The sequence below is a fragment of the Chanos chanos genome, chromosome 2, assembly GCF_902362185.1.
Source record: "Chanos chanos chromosome 2, fChaCha1.1, whole genome shotgun sequence".
NCBI lineage: Eukaryota > Metazoa > Chordata > Actinopteri > Gonorynchiformes > Chanidae > Chanos > Chanos chanos.
In genome coordinates this window covers 49116636-49134986 of record NC_044496.1, presented here as the reverse complement: position 1 = coordinate 49134986, position 18351 = coordinate 49116636, and the positions used below count along the sequence as shown (strand labels likewise).

General features: G+C 39.6%; 2 protein-coding genes across 2 annotated transcripts; one reads left to right on the top strand and one right to left on the bottom strand.

The window, feature by feature from the left end:
* The first annotated feature begins 1105 nt into the window (after window positions 1–1105).
* Window positions 1106–8135, top strand: guf1 (GTP binding elongation factor GUF1). Its single transcript, XM_030765734.1, has 17 exons — window positions 1106–1502; window positions 1726–1837; window positions 2127–2275; window positions 2364–2444; window positions 3082–3159; window positions 3269–3352; window positions 3477–3541; window positions 3799–4002; window positions 4406–4545; window positions 5142–5265; window positions 5438–5570; window positions 6152–6295; window positions 6486–6619; window positions 6959–7060; window positions 7506–7625; window positions 7746–7782; window positions 7875–8135. Exons 1-17 carry the CDS (start codon window positions 1308–1310, stop codon window positions 8001–8003), a joined length of 2031 nt encoding a protein of 676 aa, XP_030621594.1. The 5' UTR covers window positions 1106–1307; the 3' UTR covers window positions 8004–8135.
* A 1452-nt stretch (window positions 8136–9587) lies between these two features.
* gnpda2 (glucosamine-6-phosphate deaminase 2) lies at window positions 9588–12964 on the bottom strand. Its single transcript, XM_030765733.1, has 7 exons — window positions 12921–12964; window positions 12360–12513; window positions 12146–12247; window positions 11485–11667; window positions 11077–11261; window positions 10619–10793; window positions 9588–9814 (listed from the first exon to the last, which is right to left on the bottom strand). Exons 2-7 carry the CDS (start codon window positions 12481–12483, stop codon window positions 9750–9752), a joined length of 834 nt encoding a protein of 277 aa, XP_030621593.1. The 5' UTR covers window positions 12484–12513; window positions 12921–12964; the 3' UTR covers window positions 9588–9749.
* Between the last annotated feature and the right edge of the window lie 5387 nt (window positions 12965–18351).

Genomic DNA, 18351 nt, shown 5'->3' with positions numbered 1-18351 from the left:
AGAAAAAAAGAAATCAATACGTGGATTATAATTCATTTGTGGCAGCTAATTTTATGCTTCATTTTATTCATTCGCTCAGGTCTATACAGTTCTAAGGAACACTGGCGCTCAAAGGTCTCTTCACAATGCATTTATCCTTCCTCTGACTAAGCGGTATCGATGATAGGAGCTGGTTTTTGTAAGGGTAGATGATACAGACAGACATAATAATGACCTCAGAAGATTCCGACTTGATACATATTGTGCATTGTAAAAAAAGATGTGCCTTCAGAGTAGAAGGGAAAGCAGATAGACACACATTGCCCTAGAGAGGCCTGACAAGAGTAAGTAACACCCTGCAGCCGGCAACCATCAAAGCAGCTGAGAGATATTTCATTTGATTTCTTATCTAGGCAACGTTCACGGGGACCTACTTTGTGTGAGTGGGTTCCTATGTTGCCATGGAAATGGTTCTGTTCTCCCCTCCTCCTCTATGTAGTTATTTGTGTGTAGGATACCATCTTGTGGATGCAAAAGTAATTACATCATACAATGAGAATTTACCCTTGTTATGATAAAATGTTAATTTCATTGAAGTAGGTGAAAAACAGGTGACTATGGCACCATGCACAGACTATTTATGTAAACTGCATCAGAGCACCTGTTAAGGATCCTGTGGTAATTAACACTGAAGCAATGTTTAAATGATAGGAGTGTGGATTTGCTTGGCTCTGCTCTTTTGCTCTTTATAAAAGAAAAAAAAAAACAGCGTGAATAGATACAATGAAAGTATTGTGATAATATTCAGCTTGACATGTTTGAGAGGTGCCATACTTGGGATATAAAGATAGTGATGAAAATGATTAATTCAAGGAAGGAATTAGGCTATGAAATATTACTGTTGCTCTTAGTTTTTACTGATTTTATAGATTCTATCTGGAAACCCGGTTTTCAGTACAATTATTACATAAGGACTAGTTTTAACTGTCGGACAACCGTGCTCTACAAGTTGTGTAAGGTTACACTTTAAAAAAATAATAATAATAAAAACACTACATTTCCCATAAGACACCGCTATTACAACACGCTTGACCTTTTACCTTAATATGGCTGCGTCCATGAACTGTCATACTGAAATGCAATACAACACATCAAATTTATCAAATAGGAACAAGAACAAATAAATAAGATTCTCTCGTTACCTAGCTGGATAACAAAATTTTGACTAAAGGATGTTAACAAACTTATCTTTGGTCACGGTATTCTTGCTTTGAACGCTATTTGGCAGTTAAGTTACCAAACCTGTGTAACTGTACAACTCAACTGCTATGCAACTATCTTTATTGAGACCTTGCGCGCCTATATTGCCATTTGGTAGGCGTTTTGTTGATCTTAAAATCTGTAAATTTAAACAAAGGAGCCAAGGCTACAGAACGACCTGTATTCTGATTAGGCACCGATGGATGAATAGTGCTAGTGCCTTCCGACGCATCCACAGAGAGTTCAGCTCTGCGCCTGAAAACGTAAGCATTTAACCGTTACTGTACGAAAACTACAAGTGCTGTCATGCCACGTTCATAGAAACTGGTTTCCCAGCACCCTGATTCGGAAAGCAATACAAAAATGTCAGCAGATGAAATTTAGTGACCTTGTGTAGGTCATGTCTTGCGTTTTTGATCTACTTACGTTTCAGTAACATTTATCTTAAAAGGCCTTGTTCTTGTCATAACTGTTTTGTACCGACAGGAGAAAATTGACCTGTCCAAATTCCCTGTGGACAGAATTCGAAATTTCAGCATCATTGCTCACATTGATCATGGCAAAAGCACTTTGGCTGACAGACTGTTGGAGCTCACAGGTAACCTAGTCACTGTCTTTGACTAAAACAGCTTTAAAACTCTGAAAGAAACCTATACTTTAGACACTGATGACCACTCAACTCCTGAATATTATTTACTTTTATTGTTTCTCTGATATTGTAAGCTCCAGTAAACAATCCTCTCTCTAGCTATATTGTTAATATGTCTTCGTATCCACTTTGCTACCGTTAATGTCTCAGTTGCAATTTATTTAATCACACGCTCATAAACATAAACAGCCTCACAAGTCCCACTCACAGCAGGGTTTCTCATTTCTCTTTTGAACAGGAGCTATTGCTAAAACTGAACGCAATAAGCAAGTGTTGGATAAACTACAAGTAGAGAAAGAAAGGGGGATCACAGTGAAAGCCCAGACTGCCTCTCTTTTCTACAAACACCAGGGCCAGACATACCTCCTCAACCTTATCGATACACCTGTGAGTCAAAGACAGCCACAGTTTGTCATGAGGGAGCTGTTAATGTTTTCGTATGTATGAAAGTAATTAATACTTTTCCTGTGGTTAGGGACATGTTGACTTCAGCTATGAAGTTTCACGCTCCATATCTGCCTGTCAAGGTGTTCTTCTCATAGTGGATGCCAATCAGGTGAGAGCAAAGTTCAAAATTTTCCCTGCTTTGTTTCTCAGATGAATGCAGCAGTACTAGCTTCAAAAGCATCCCTTTTGAGATTCCATTAAATACACGTAAGAGTGTTTTCAAGGAGTGTTCTTAGGCTGTTCTTCACTTTGGTAAGTAAATGTTTAGTGGCCCACAGGAGGTACTTGATTTAGCACGTGGAATGTTAAACGATTAGGTCAAGGCAGCGTGAAGATGTGTACTGTACAGATGCCTCATGAGGAAACAGTGTAATTCTGTTCAATATTTTATGATTCTTAATATAGTTTGACTAATTCAGTCATGGTGCTGTATATCAGCATATTATTTTATTCCTCTGTCATTGCAAGTCACTATTACTATTAAAACAGATAAATCAGAGTAAGAAAGTGAAGAGATTTTCTGTCACTAACAGTGTGCAAAATCCAAAGCGATGGTGCTTTTCTGTTTTTAAAGTGATGCTGAAAACACAATGAATGTGTTTTTACTGATTGCATGAATTAACACGTTGTGTTTTATCATGCACCACAGTGTAGTTCACTTCAGCATGTTCACACAATACAAACAGGGGGGATGTCACAGAAATTCAGATAAATCTCCTTGTGTTTCTTATTGTTCTGACTTTTAGGGAATACAGGCACAGACAGTTGCCAACTTCTACCTTGCATTTGAGGCTCAGCTTACCATCATACCAGTCATAAATAAGGTAAGGGCCACTGAGCCTTTTTAACATCTAAAACAGTTTACCCTGAAGGAGATGAATATTTGTGCATTCGCTTATGAATATGTTGATTTCACTGTCTGTTCACTTTCAGATTGATCTGAAAAATGCTGACCCAGACAGGGTAGAGAGACAGATTGAAAAAGTGTTTGATATTCCAAAGGAGGAGTGTATCAGGGTGAGAACTGATACAAAGTATGAATGCAGCAACATTCATACAATATTATGTCGCAAATGTTCAAGGAGTTCAGTGAATCCATTTGTTACCCTACTGATTAGTTTTATGTCTGTATCTTCTCTAGATTTCTGCCAAATTGGGCACTAATGTTGATGTAGTTCTCCAGGAGGTAGTAAAGAGAATACCACCGTGAGTACCATTCCGAATGTTTACAGGTTCACAAAGTTCCTTCAAATGATGTCATTGCCTCCAAAGGTTTCTGGAAAAATTGACGCAATCTTGGACTTTTCCCAGCTTGAAAAAACACATCATGACACAGCATGTTTGTGTCACGTGCTCAGTGTTTGTTCTCCTACCTCATGTTTGCTACTTAACTCCTTTAACCTGTTCTGTCACATTTATAAAGTGACTTTTTTTTCCCCTCATAAAATTTCGTTTCATCTCAGGCCCACTGTGAGTGTGAATGATCCATTTAAAGCACTGGTCTTTGACTCCAGCTTTGACCACTACAGAGGAGTGGTGGCAAACATTGCTCTGTTCGGTGGCCAGGTTGCTAAGGGAGACAAGATTGTTTCAGCCCACTTGGGTAAAACGTATGAGGTGAATGAACTGGGCGTGCTCAGACCAGATGAACATCCCACAGACAAACTGTGAGCAATGCTTTTCACATTATACTTAACATACATTTCATTCATTTCATAGTTACTCTGCCTTTAAGACACAATGGAACAAAACAGATCAGACATATGGATTACTATAAATAACTGTAGACAGAAAATATATAAATCACAGTGTACTGTATTTTTAAATTCATATTGCATCAGCAGATGCATGCATATGCAGTTGTATCAAAAATCCTGAATCTGAAGTACTATGTTGACCTTCATATCAAAATTTAAACTGATTTTAATGCATCATTTTCATAACATGTGTACGTCCTACATATTTAAGAACCATGTAACAATACTTTCTTAGAAAAAAAATGTATAATAATCATTCGTTTGCTCTTTTCCCTCCTGGTCTTTTGATCCTGATGGGTTATATGGTGTTCAGGTATGCAGGTCAGGTGGGCTATGTGATCGCTGGGATGAAGGACGTGAAAGAGGCTCAAATTGGAGACACCCTTCACCTCCAGAAACAGCCCGTGGAGCCGCTCCCAGGGTTTCAACCCGCCAAAGCCATGGTATTTGCAGGTATGGACTCGCCCCCCACTCTAAGCCGTAGCATTTTGCATTTACAAATGGATTCGTCATTCAAAAACCACAGGTTTTAAAGGGTATCCGCATATACAAGGCTTCTGGATTAGAGTACTAAAATAAAGGCATGCTAACAATATGTTTTAGAGTTTTTTTAGTGGCCTCATTATTGTATTAGGAATAAGATTTTTAGAAAACGCTGGTTCAAATAATTCCTAATTCAAATTACTTTTATGTTCCATGTGAACAGAGCTGATGGTATCATGTTATCCTCAAAGGGGCCCTGGTTATAGCAAAAAATGATTCATAAGCAATCATACAGTCCCAAGTGAACCACCTGGTTTAATAATACACCACTGAATAAATTCCGAGAGAACCAAACTGAATCACACAATTCCTAATGAACTATACAGAATCATACAGCACCAAATGAATCATAAGGAATCATATACCATCAAATAAGCTAAACTGAATCAGTCAGCCACTAACCAACCATGCATAGTCATGCATTTCTAAATGCGCTATATTGAATCATGACATAGGGAAACGTACAGAATCTGGACGAAGGTGAATAATGTTTAGTTGCATTGTAGGGATGTATCCCGTGGACCAGTCTGAGTATGTTGGCCTGCGCAGTGCTGTGGAGAAACTGAGTCTCAATGACTCCAGTGTGACCGTGCAGAGAGACAGCAGTCTGGCTTTGGGAGCTGGGTGGAGGTGAGACATTTACTCTATTAGAGTACAAGCCAGGCAAATGAAGGGCAAAGGGTGGTGTGATGTTTACATTTAGTCACACATTTGGTGTTTTGTCAGAGGAAAAGAACGTGTTTTTCTCTTTTTCATTTCTTTCTTTTTTTCCTGTCTCCTTGCTGTGACCTCTCTGTCTCAGGCTGGGTTTTCTGGGTCTGCTGCATATGGAGGTGTTTAATCAGCGTTTGGAGCAGGAGTATAACGCCTCAGTTATAGTAACAGCTCCCACTGTACCCTATAAAGCCAGACTGTCCTCCCTCAAACTCATAAAGGTACCACTCCTCACCTAGATTAGCCAAAACGAGACTGACTCTGAACGTTGTTGGAAGCTCACATTTCATACTGAGATGGTTAACGACACACAGGACACATACTAAAGCCTTGTATTTTTCTCTGATCAATTTTTTTTTCTCTTAGTTTTCATGTCATTTTGAATTTTCAGCACAAGTTAATCCACAGTAAAAAAAAACAAAAAAAAAACACAGTTGTAAATCTCCGTGATTGTACACACACACTGTGAATAGTGAATTTGTCTCTGCATTTAACCCATCCAACACACCAGTAGTACACACACAGCAGACGAGTAGTGGGCAGCATTCCTCTGCGCCCAGGGAGCATTACGGTTAAGTGCCTTGCTCAAGCACACAGCAGTGGAATCGAACCGGCAACCCTCCAGTCACAAGCCCGGTTCTCTAACCTTTAGACCACAGCTGCTCATCTTTTTTCTTTAGTTCATATATCATCCAGTTGTAATTTTGTAGATTTAGTCAAAGCCTGTCAAAATGTCAAAGACTTTGTCAGCAGTTTTGTGTTGCAGTACATAGCCGAACGGAAACCTTGTTCTGTTGCACAGGAGCATGGAGCAGAGGAGATCACCATAGTGAATCCTACCCAGTTTCCAGACAGGAATCAAGTTACAGAGTATCTGGAGCCCGTAGTCCTGGGCACCATCATCTCACCCGACGACTACATTAGCAAAATTATGAGCCTCTGTCAGGTTAGTTTAAAAAGCAAAGCACTGTTTGTGAAGTCTGGTATTTCACCGCTCATGTCACATTTGGGATGTCCAATTTAAAGAAATACTAAAAGCTAAACCCTTTTTATTTTATTTTTTTTTTTAAATCTGGTCGAGCACTTTTGGTTTGTCTAGTTTGGTAGTTGTATCACTCCTGTCTCTTCCACTGCAGAACCGCAGAGCTGTACAGAAGAACATGGTATACATCGACGACCATCGCGTGATGATGAAATATCTCTTTCCCCTTAATGAAATTGTGGTGGACTTTTATGACCAGCTTAAGTCCATGTCCTCTGGCTATGCCAGGTAACTTGATAAAGAACAGGATGCTGTTTGTGATGTTCTCTGTGGTTTTCCACTTGCACAGTTTATGAGCCCTAGATGGGCTGGTTTTGTATCAAATCAAGGCTCTCTGTGGTACGCCAAGTGGGATTAATACAAACTCATCCTCTATTGACCTATACATTTTCAAAGATGCATTACATCCAAGATCAGACAGGTATTAAATGATCATCTGATGAATCCTCTGCTTTGATCATAAGCTGGAAGACTGTTTTGGACAGATTCTTAAGTTTTTCTCGTGTAACATATTAGAGGTATCCAGTGACTCACTGACAGAAATCTGTTTCTGTTGATTCTCCCCAGTTTTGATTATGAAGATGCAGGATATCAGCCAGCTGACCTGATTAAGGTTGACTTTCTGCTCAATGGAAAGCCTGTGGAAGAACTCACTACTATTGTACACAGGTAAGACTACACATACTACAAAATTACAATTTCAGAGAACAAGTAGATTCATTTGCACAAATAAATAACAATACACAGATATCATCTGTACTTTCAAGTTCATCATCAGTCCCATACTGAGTGGCTGCCAGTCTCAGAACCATGAATCATATTGTGCTCTTGTGTAACGCTTACTATTCAGAGCAAAGAGCACGATAAATTTTAAGATAGAAAAGAAAAAAATGTTGACTCTCTTGATGCCAGTGAGACTATGGGAATTGCTTGTGAATTACCCAGAGCTAGAAAAAAAAGGTTTTATATTTTCTGTATACTTTGCTATGAACAAATGCTATTTCAGAGTGGTTAAAGTGAACGTTACTGTTTTACCTAATACATTAACACATAGTAAATTAAACATGGAATTACCATCCTCTTTGTTTCGTCTGTGACGTCGCCCCGGTCTTAGGGACAGAGCGTACAGCTCGGGTAAAGCCATGTGCGAGAGACTGAGAGACTCCATTCCTAGACAGATGTTTGAGATCGCTATCCAAGCAGCTATTGGCAGCAAAGTCATCGCAAGGGAAACGTGAGTGTTCTACAAACCAAAGCATCCTCTGAGAATATTTGTTATTGGAGCATTAAGCCTCCTAAAGCACCTCACTGCGTATCGAGCGGTTTCTAACGCGTGATGTTGTTTTCCTTTCAGAATCAAAGCATACAGAAAGAACGTACTGGCTAAATGTGTAAGTTGTTTTCGCTTACCCTCCTACGTAAAACATTTTTCATGTGTTCTGCTTCTTGGTACATTCTCTTCATATTTTCCTGTTTTGTTTAGTATGGAGGTGACATCACACGGAAGATGAAACTCTTAAAGAAACAAGCAGAGGGGAAAAAGAAAATGCGTCGCATTGGAAATGTGGAGGTCCCCAAAGATGCTTTCATCAATGTTTTGAAACGGAAGTAGTTTCCTCATAAGAGGACTGATATTGAACATTTGTTAAAGCTGTGAATATTTGGCGGGAACATCTACGACATCTCTGTTGATCATTCTGAACCTTTATCTCAATGCTACAGGTTCATTTGAGAGCACTGTTACTACAGACTGTATTAGAACCATATCGCATCTTTTGGAATTTAAAATTAATGTCAATAAATATACTCTATTTAATGTACACAGAGCTTTTGAGCAAAAAATATTTTATTTGTAGTTCCTTAATATGGTCGTGAACGAAGAAAAAAAAGTCCGGAGAACATGAATTTACATGTCAGTGTGAATACAGTATGATAAAATAATATGATCAAGTACTAACAGAAATCTCCCGAACTGATTTGCAAGTGGAATCATACGGCAGCAAGATGAAACATGAGAAACTGAAATGTAAGACGGCACTGCAAAGGCTCATTGACTGGCATCAGCACATTTAAACTGAGAAAAGGCTACAAAAGGTTATGCTCAGTTTTCTATGAATATCCCTCACAGACAGTACTGAAGAGAAACTTGAAATGCCTTATACAAACACAAACACACATCCTGACACATCAAATGAATACATTCAGCTGATAGGGACATTTCCTGAAGCCTGGAATATGAAAGTAATTGATTTTTAATCTCAAAATTAACAATTATCAAAGTAACTCAGATTAAGATGCTGATACATATGGCACTGTGTACACCATCCAAAATAGGGGATTGTAACATTACCGAGGCACTGAATTACAATGGAGTGTGAAAACAGAACAGTAGTTGGTGGGATTGAAATGTAACACACATCTCATCTTTGTTTAAGTAGCAGAGTATATAAAGAACTAATTTTAACTACAAGACAACTTATTTTGACATTCTTGGAAAAACGTTTGTCAATTGTCAAGCAAAACTGCCACTGCCACATGTAATTGTCTTTTTTGTTTTGTTTACTTTTCTTTTCTTTTTCTAGATTTTAAGAATTCTGTAACTGAAACCGTTCTTAAATATGAACTGTAACAAAATCCAGAGTGCTATAAGTGACATCACAATTTAACCCAGAGCTCACCAGACCCAAAAGTTCAAGAAATCAGTTGGTCCAACTTTTAAATGAGTTATGACTGAAAATGTAGGGATTAAGTACCTGAAAATGGGTTTTGTGAAAACTTAAACCGTCCTGTTAAGTATAGGTAAATTCATGCTTGGTGGTGGCCTCTAGGTTTTGGTACAGTACTGTTGTGCTGTAGTCACTTCAAACTACACTATGCAAGGAATGTAAAATGATGCAGCTTTACACTTACTAACCAAATACTTTGCCATATATGGAGTGACCTTATAAAGGTTTAGGAATTGTTTTGGGTAACAGTTAACTTTGCCAGACACTACACCATGGTCAGTGAAAAGTCCAAGGTGAATTTGCTTTTTTTTTTTTTGCATTATTACTTCCCTAGTAGAAATTTCAAGGAGTCAGAAGCTTTAAGCTATGTTTAGCACAGATTCCATATGAAACACCAATTACAGAGTTATCTAAAAGGAGAGGAAAAATCAAAAGTAATGAAAAGATGTAATCTAGACCCAACACTGAGAAATGCCTGCTCAGATCCTTGATTTCAGTCTCCCTGGTAACCACTGTAGAGTCTGCCTTGGTCCCTGAGACAGGGCCGTACTTCACTGCAGTAAACATTTTCAAATGATTCACATTGCTAAGGTTTTACTGCCTTTAAGATGCTTGATGCCAAACTCTTGCTCTCAGTCTTTGTAGTCCTTAATGCTGTGCGTTGGTTCCACCAGTTGATTGTGAACATGCATCAGGCCTGGAGGAAATGAATGAATAAAAATATTATTTAGTATATACAGTCAGCCCGCCTTATCCACAGGTATATGGTTCCAGGATCCCCCAAGGATGTGCAAAAACTGTGGATGCACAGGACACTTATATAAAATGACACAATTTTACCCTATGTACATGTTCATAACTTGAAACCCCACCAAAAAGTACTACTAAGAACTGCTAAAACCCATGTAAATCATACTGACCACAGTACTCTAGCGTACTACACTACGCATGGGAATTTCAAATGTTCTTTTTTGGGAATATTCCGGATTGTTTTTTTTAAATATTTTCAAATGCGGATGCCAAACCCTCAGGTAAGGCAGGCCAACTGTATTTACCTGCCAGTAAGGAAGCTAGATAAACTAAACCTAGGAAGCCTTACTGTCTATCTGACTTCTTTTTTTGCAGACAAGAATGGAATCAGGAAACACTGAGCTATGTGATGTTCTCCACGCCACACGTTGAGTTGAGATGGCACGGCTCTATGCAGAGTATTGTGGGCTTGTTTACATGGCCTCAATTGTGGTTTCAGTCATATGAGTCTACAAGGCATGGGTATGTGTTTCACACAACGGTCTTTGTAAACACATAAGGTGTTTACAACAGTCTCAGGACAGCTATTCAGAATGTCAACAAAACCAACAAAGTGTATGAGAGATTATCATATCGCATGTATTTGTCTACATAGCTTAGATGATTATATGATTTTAATGACCTACTGTGCTTTGGGCATCTCATTTTCCTCGTTCAGCTTTTTTTATACATTTGTAACTGAGAGTCATACCTTTGAAGTACTTCACAGTCTTGACTCTGAGTTCAAGTGTGGCGTCTTCATCACATACAAAGATGGTATGTGGATGCTGCTGAAAAGCTGACACAGTCCACATATGGTTCACACCTTCTTCTATGGCCTTGTATAGGGCAAAGGCTTTATGAGCTCCCGTGATCAAAATCATCACCTGAAAAACAGCAGAAAGATGAGAGCATTTTTGTTCAGCTCCGAAATTGAGCATTAACGTGTCTCTGCAAAAGTCTGGTTATGCAATGGTGATTTCATACAGAATCAGCAGTTGTTTTGGCTGTCTCTAAAGGAATGGTCACCCTATAAGACACTGTCTTATGAAACTACCTAGCTATACAGTTTCATTGAAGCATGGAGAGCACAGAGCCTGTTAATCTAGTTATTCAATAACACAGACAAAGCTTTGCCTTTGGTAACAGAAAGAGCAGATCCATCCATACCTCTCGGGCGTCCATCACAGTTCCCACTCCAACTGTAAGGGTCATGGTGGGAACTTTTGAGAGGTCATTCCCAAAGAATCTGGCATTGGCAAGGATAGTGTCCTTAGCCAAGGTCTTCACTCTTGTCCTAGACACAAGACTAGACCCAGGCTCATTAAAGGCGATGTGACCGTCTGGCCCGATGCCTGCAGAATGAGACAATGAAGAATGGAATAACTTCAACACGGTTTCACCGCCTAATTCAGTTTGTAAATCCAGAGCTGCTGACGTGAAAAACTACCCCCAGACCTGTATCATGACTAATAAACTTGATTGAAATGTCTCTTTTGCCTCCTTTTCTCTAAATAGGAATTTCGTTAGACCCTGTTTCCTGGTTTCGTAAGAAAAAGACAGGCATTCGACTCCCACCTCCAACAAACAGCTCTATGCCACCAGCTTCAGTTATCTTCCTCTCAAAGGCATCACACTCTGCCTGAAGGTCCGGTGCATTCCCATCCAAGATGTGGGCGTTTTGGGGCTGGATGTCAATATGCTTAAAGAAGTTTTCCCACATATAAGAATGGTAGCTCTCTGGGTGGTCCCTGGGCAAGCCTGAAGAAAAAGCGTGTCACAGAATGGTCAGACAAAGGAAACATCAAAGAACACGAGGTTCCAGGAACACTTTGTTGCCTTGTTTATATTCTCTGTAGGAAGGAGCCAGAGCATAACGACTGGCAGTTTGCCACGAAGGCAAACATCTCTTATCCATACCATGTTACTTATGCATTAAGCAATAAACAAACTAATAGCTGATCACATTCACGGACTGTGCTGTGCTGCTGACTAATAGGGGAAGTTTTGACAATCTCCTCCGTGTTGTTAATGTGATTTTTCTGACATGTTATTTCAACAGACCAATATTTACTAAAATTTTCTGTTGGTTACATGTATGGCTGGCAAGCTAAAAAAAAAAAGTCTCTCTTATACAATGTATTTAAAGACAAATAGTAAAAGATCCTGCTAAAACTGCACGCTCTGCACTTTCTATGAACAATGATTCATAAACATGGGCAACTCCTACTGAACTCACCAACATATTCATCCATATTGAAAGTTTTGACATATTTGAAAGAGAGATCTCCATTCTTATGATACTCAATCAGCTTCCTGTAACAGCCAAGGGGAGTGCTTCCTAAAAACAGAAAAGTAAGATTATATTAATTATGTTTTGTTAAAATACTAAATGCTGGTATAAATCTACTGGTATCAACCACTTACTCAGGCCATAAACTTGATAAGTTTACCTGTGGGCAGTCCTAATGTAAAATATTTGTCGGCACTGGGTTTGAACTGGATGATTCGGTTTCGGATGTACTTGGCAGCCCATTCACTGGCCAAGTCGTAGTCGTCAAGAATAACAAGTCTCATGTTTGTTCTCAGATACGTGACCACATCAACCTGTTAAATTAGATTAAGGAATGCATGAGATCAGTGATTTCTCTTCTCCTGTTTAAATGTCTATAAAGCCACAGTACACCATCAGTCACAACACTGGGATGCGACTTAGGTTTAAGTATGTGAAGGCGACATGGGCGTTGACGAACGAGACATTAGAAAGACCTTAACCTCTTGCAGCAATATCCAGCTCTAAATTAATATTCTATTGATCTCTACTCCGCATTTTGCAAGATGAATCGGGGTATCACTCCGCAGGTTTTTAAGTTTAGGAGCTTTGCAGACTGTTTGAGACTTAAGGTCTGCATAACAACTGAAACTGCACGTCAACCAATTTGTTCTGAATTACGGTCAAAGAAAATATTCGCGTATTTTTATGCTGCTGTAGATGTCTGCGATGCACTACTCACAGTGTGTAGAATATTATTTGGAGTGCTTCGATAGGAATGCTTGCAAGATGTTGTTAACAGTGATCATATGACTGACTTCCGGTCATATGTTCTGACGTAATGAGTTGGGAAGGTGTAGTTTTTTAGTACGGTGGTCCAGAGAAAACATATTGCACAAAACCATGCCACGAAAAAAAAGCGCGCTGAAATTTGTCCTGAAATACCGGCTTAGTGTATTGTATAAGGTCTGCGCGGATTTCTCTCTGGTTCCGTCATAACATACAGACGTACATTAAATTATTGCAAATTATTGTATTGACGAGGAAGGAAACAAACGTGCTGTAACTGAGCATGTTTGTCACGTCAGTGTGCAATCTAGTGAATCTTGTACATTGACAGACTGCAACGAATTTGCTTTTTATGCATTGTGTTTTAAGTCTAAACAGAATTCAGGTTGTTATCGAAGTTTAAAAATACCAGTCTTAACCAATATCTCTTGTTATCTTTATCTTTTTTTTCTATTTTCCTTCTGTGCCCTCTTCTTGCCCAGCCTAACTGACCTTGCAAGAAAGACCCGAGGGGCAGACGGACAGGGGGAGCGAGAGAACAAAGATGCGTGAGTGCGATCAGGGTTGAGCAGAAGGAGGCGTAGGGAGGGAGGGGGTTGGGTAGCTTTCAGCTCTCAACTGGGGATTAAGCGGTCTAGAGCGGTCCCTCCACTGACAGCATCCAACCCAAATATTCGCCCCCCACGCACCGCAACACCCAGTCCCACTGTCGGATTTTGGACAAAATTCTGGACAAACCGATTCACTTTGCTTTTCCTTCATTTACCGGATCTCGCTGGTACACCCCTTGGACCGGTTCCCTTCAGAAACCACGAGGTAATTTCAGTTTCGTGATTTGGTATAGTCTCATCATATCTGAGTGGTTCTTTCAAGACAGAGAAAGGCCGATGTTATTCGGCATGCACCTTACACGAGTGTCGATTTTTGGATAATGTTCGGACAAAAATCAGTGGGTTTTTTTGCTTTATAGGTTGTGCAGATGAGAGTATGACAGTGTACGATAATGATTTTAACGCGAGATATAGATCCAAATCGGATTAAGATTACCGGTGAAAATAACAAAAGATTGACCATTTTCCTCTTTGTTTTCCACCTAACCTAAAACTACCTCTCCTATCTTAGAAATTTTCTTGAAAGATCCGCATTCCGTGTTCATTTTCAAGATTACTGGAACTGTCAGACGATTATCTGCAACGTAATACTAAATGAATGGATTTTCGAATACGCACATTTGATGAGGTGAAGAGGGATGTATGCTAAAAGTTTTGCACAAATGTGTTCTACTAATTACCCTCTAATGGGCTACGGTAGTCATATTAGTAACCCTTGGCTTATTCCCTACCATGAAATAAGTCGCGTTTGCGTAAATATTTATGTTGATCATTATTTAGCCACCACCGAAATCTTGTTCACCAGGTCTAACGCTCACACAATCAGAAAACTATGCAGATCCCCTCGGGTTGTGCAGTCTTGCAGTGTATCCTTGTGTTAGAACGTGCGCAGTGTTGAGTTTGCTCAAATCAGACGTTTGCCGCTGCCCCAGTTATTTAGAAAATCGGTAAATAAATGATATTCAGTGGTAATCTCGCACACCACGTGTCAGATTCTTTTGTATTGTAGTAAATGGTCGGGCCAGATAAAGCTGTGACTGTCATCAGTGGGCGAGGTGTGGCCGGCTGTCCGAGACTTCTCTTGCGCTGGGCATCATCTTAGTGGCCTTTTGCGAAATTCAGCTGCAGTTTGATCCCACCAACGCAGTTTGATATTCTAAGATCAGGGTTTCATTTTAATTTAATCACTACTTAATCTATAAATAGAATAGAGCTCTCTCTCTCTCTCTCTCTCTCTCTCTCTCTCTCTCTCTCTCTCTCTCTCTCTCTCTCTCTCTCTCATATATACACAGACACACACGCACAGTTTGGTACTCATATGGTCATTCACAACATATTTTAACCAGAAGAAGAGAAATAAATTCTCATTCTTAGGTAGTTGACCAATATCAAACATAAATTATGCTGCAGACGTTTTGCACACCTTAACTGAAGACTGATAGCTCTCATGCAGTTTTATAGTTTAAACTTCAAATTGTTACATTTCTTGATTTGTAAAACCCTTGTACACACACACACACACATACAAACACAGCACATCTCTACTGACACTGACTTTTGTGCTCATACAGTTGTTCACAACATGTTCTCTTCTGCTGTGGACTAATATGTGTGTATTTACACAAACCTATTCATGGGTAATTGGCCCATCTCAACAATCTCAAAAATTCTGTGTGTTTGTGTGTGTTTAAGATTATACATGTCATTGTGATGAATTTCACTTATAGTGTGTGTGTGTGTGTGTGCATGCGCACACTAGCTGCAGGCTTTGTATGTGATGACTCACTGATGAAATGGAAACATGTGATGAAGCTGTTGCTCTGAGCAGTGGAGCAACTAGAAAAGAAACAGTCAAGCAATTCTTGCACATCAGGAAAGACTTGCCACTCCTCCAACCATACCTCCCTTAAACTGCACCACAAAACCACACAGCATCAGGCCTGTTAATGTCACTACTGTGACTCAATCAATGTATTATTTCAGTTGAACCACTAATTGGAATAATTACCTTTGAAAAGGGTGTCTTTTTAGAAAAATCTGTAAAATTAAGGACATGGATTTGAATGTCTTCTGAACCTTGGACATACACCCATAGTCTGTGAACTGTCTTTCAAAGGACGACCCTGAGCAGCGCTTCCAGCCGTCTGGTCACTACATGGTAGTCATAAATAAATAAATTGTATGCATACTGTTAATCTCTAAATGGTAATAAGATTTAAAAGCGAACAGGGAATTCAAATCCTTGGTCATCGTTGCCGGTGGAATTGAATTGAACGGAGTGTGGAAGGTTCCGTCTTTATTATAGTAATGGAAGGAGCTGACAGGCGGAACATAGAGGAGACAGTATATTTAATTAGTGTTAAAGAGGAAACGGAAAACGACTGGCAAAACAAACAACTTGCTGCCACGCTGCCTAAATAGTGTAAAGGGCCACATGCCCACAAGGACTATTTTTGCTCATACTTCGTTTGTTTGTTTTAGGGTTTAGCCGAACCCTGGTACAAGCCTCAGAGTAACATCTGCATTTGATGCACATTCGTGCAATTATCCATTTCGGTGTCGTCAGTCTCCAGGGCTACCCACAACCCTAAAGCACCATGCCCTTTAAATAAATGTGTCTTTGTATAATGAGGCCGTGTTATTCCCACCAATTCATCTCTGTCGGGATTGCGTACCTAAAGGACCAGGGTGGGTGCTGATTACACACGCGTAAGTAGATTACAGTATGTGACAGTTGCGAAGCACTTAAATACATTTTCACGTTACGTGTACTTTAATCATATTATAAATCATCTGAGTACTTACGCTGTTATCCAAGTTCATTTTCTTTTTTAAATATTACACTATTGAGTCCACAGTATTCCTCAGACTGGGGGAAAAGAAGTATCATTACTCTCTCAGTATAAATGTGGAGTTGAAATTACAATATGTTTAATGACAGAATTTGAATGAAAGAATAAGTACTCCAGAATTATTTACTAGATTGATGTATCAGTACCACAAGTGCCTTTTAGATATTTTTTTGCAAAGTTATGTGCTTTGGCGCTTAGAGTTAGTTTCTACATCTGTTAAAGAGCAGAAAAAGATGTTATGTCATGACCCACTGAAATGTTGAAAGCAATGAAAGAGTCACTCCACCCCAGCTTGAAAACATAAAACATTATGTAGTTGGATTTGAGGCCTCTTTCCACATCAGAATGGCTTTTATCTCATTTCTCCACTCAGCCTCCACCCTCCCTACTCAATGATCCTGGGCGACTGTTGTTTTTCGCTGCAGATGAAATACAGTTGTTTGTTATGAAAATGCTAATGACCTGAACAAGACTGCGTTTCCCTTGCTTTGATGGCGTGCAGTCTTAGATTGACTGTGGGTTTATAGCTTGTGCTCTGTTACGAATGCATACTGCGTGAGGGCTGGGAAGCACACAAGTTGTGTACAGGACTGGCCCTGTGCAGTTCACCCTGTCTTAACTCGCAGAGGTCTAATTGGATTTGAACACACAGCGTCGCATCCACCTGCCCAAGCTTACAAAATACAAGAACCAGAGCTGCCATTACCACGAATTCACTCAATCCTTCCCAGTCAGAGGGGGAGACAGACAGTGTGTGTGTGTGTGTGTGTGTGTGTGTTGGGGGGTGGGGGTGGGGGTGGGGGTTGTGTGAGGACAGAAGGATACAAAGTACATGATTGTGAATTTGTTAATAGTGTTTAAGTCTTACTGCATACTCACAAAAATATCATTTTTGGGGGTAGGTATGAAAGAGAGTGGGATGAAGTTAAAAATAAGTATAGTGTGAGTGTGTACATGTATTGGATTAAACACAAAGAAGGGAGCAAAGAAACTGCTTGCAGGTGATCTCACAGCAAGAATTTGTTCAGTTAAAATACATAAATTGCTCAAAATAGTTTTAAGTTTAATGCCTAGTACGGCTAACAATATTTGTGAGAGAAGGATAAAGTCAAAGTGAAGATGTGGAGTATGTTTGTGTGTGTGTGTCTGTCTGTATGTGTGTGTATCTGTGTATCCATGTGCTCCAGAAGAATTGATTGTTTCTAAATGAACTGTTCGTGTTTTGGAGGGCCAGTCTAGACTTTGTGGCCCGGAAGGTAGCACGCGGGCACGCTTTATTGACGAGTCTGGTGGTCGACTAAGATGAGAGATAGCCGTGAACACCACAGTCCCAGATTACCGTTGATTTGGTTTGCCAGTCGGATTAGAGCTAAAGGAACTCACGCCGTTCACACAGACACAGATTACTTATTATTGATTGAGTACAGAGTCACGTTTTTGTCTGAACCGCTCAGCAGACATTCGCGTTCAATGTGTGCAAGTAGTCACATTAAATTGTTCACACAAATCACACAGAAACATTAATGTTCTTCAGCGTGACTATGGGTTGATTTGCAGTTTGAGAATCATGTTGTTGAGTTGTTAGGAAAAAAAAATGTTTCCTTTTGTATCTGTACAGTATGTACCAGTGTGGGCTTTTGGGTAGATCTACCGGGTCCTGTAGGGTTCTGGATCAATGGAGGGAGTATTTGTTTATTCTTGTTCCATTGACCAGGCATTGATAGATGTGCTACCAAGCTACAATTTTGCTGTATTGCAGAGTCACACTGCAGCACTCAGCTTTTTTCTTATACGCTTTTTTTTTTTTTCTTTTGCTTTCTTCTGCATTACTTGAATCTTAACTGTACTTTTTTTAGTGTCTCCTTTTTTTTAAAACATCCACTTTTCCATTATTACGGCTAATACCCCCGTGTTTTCGATC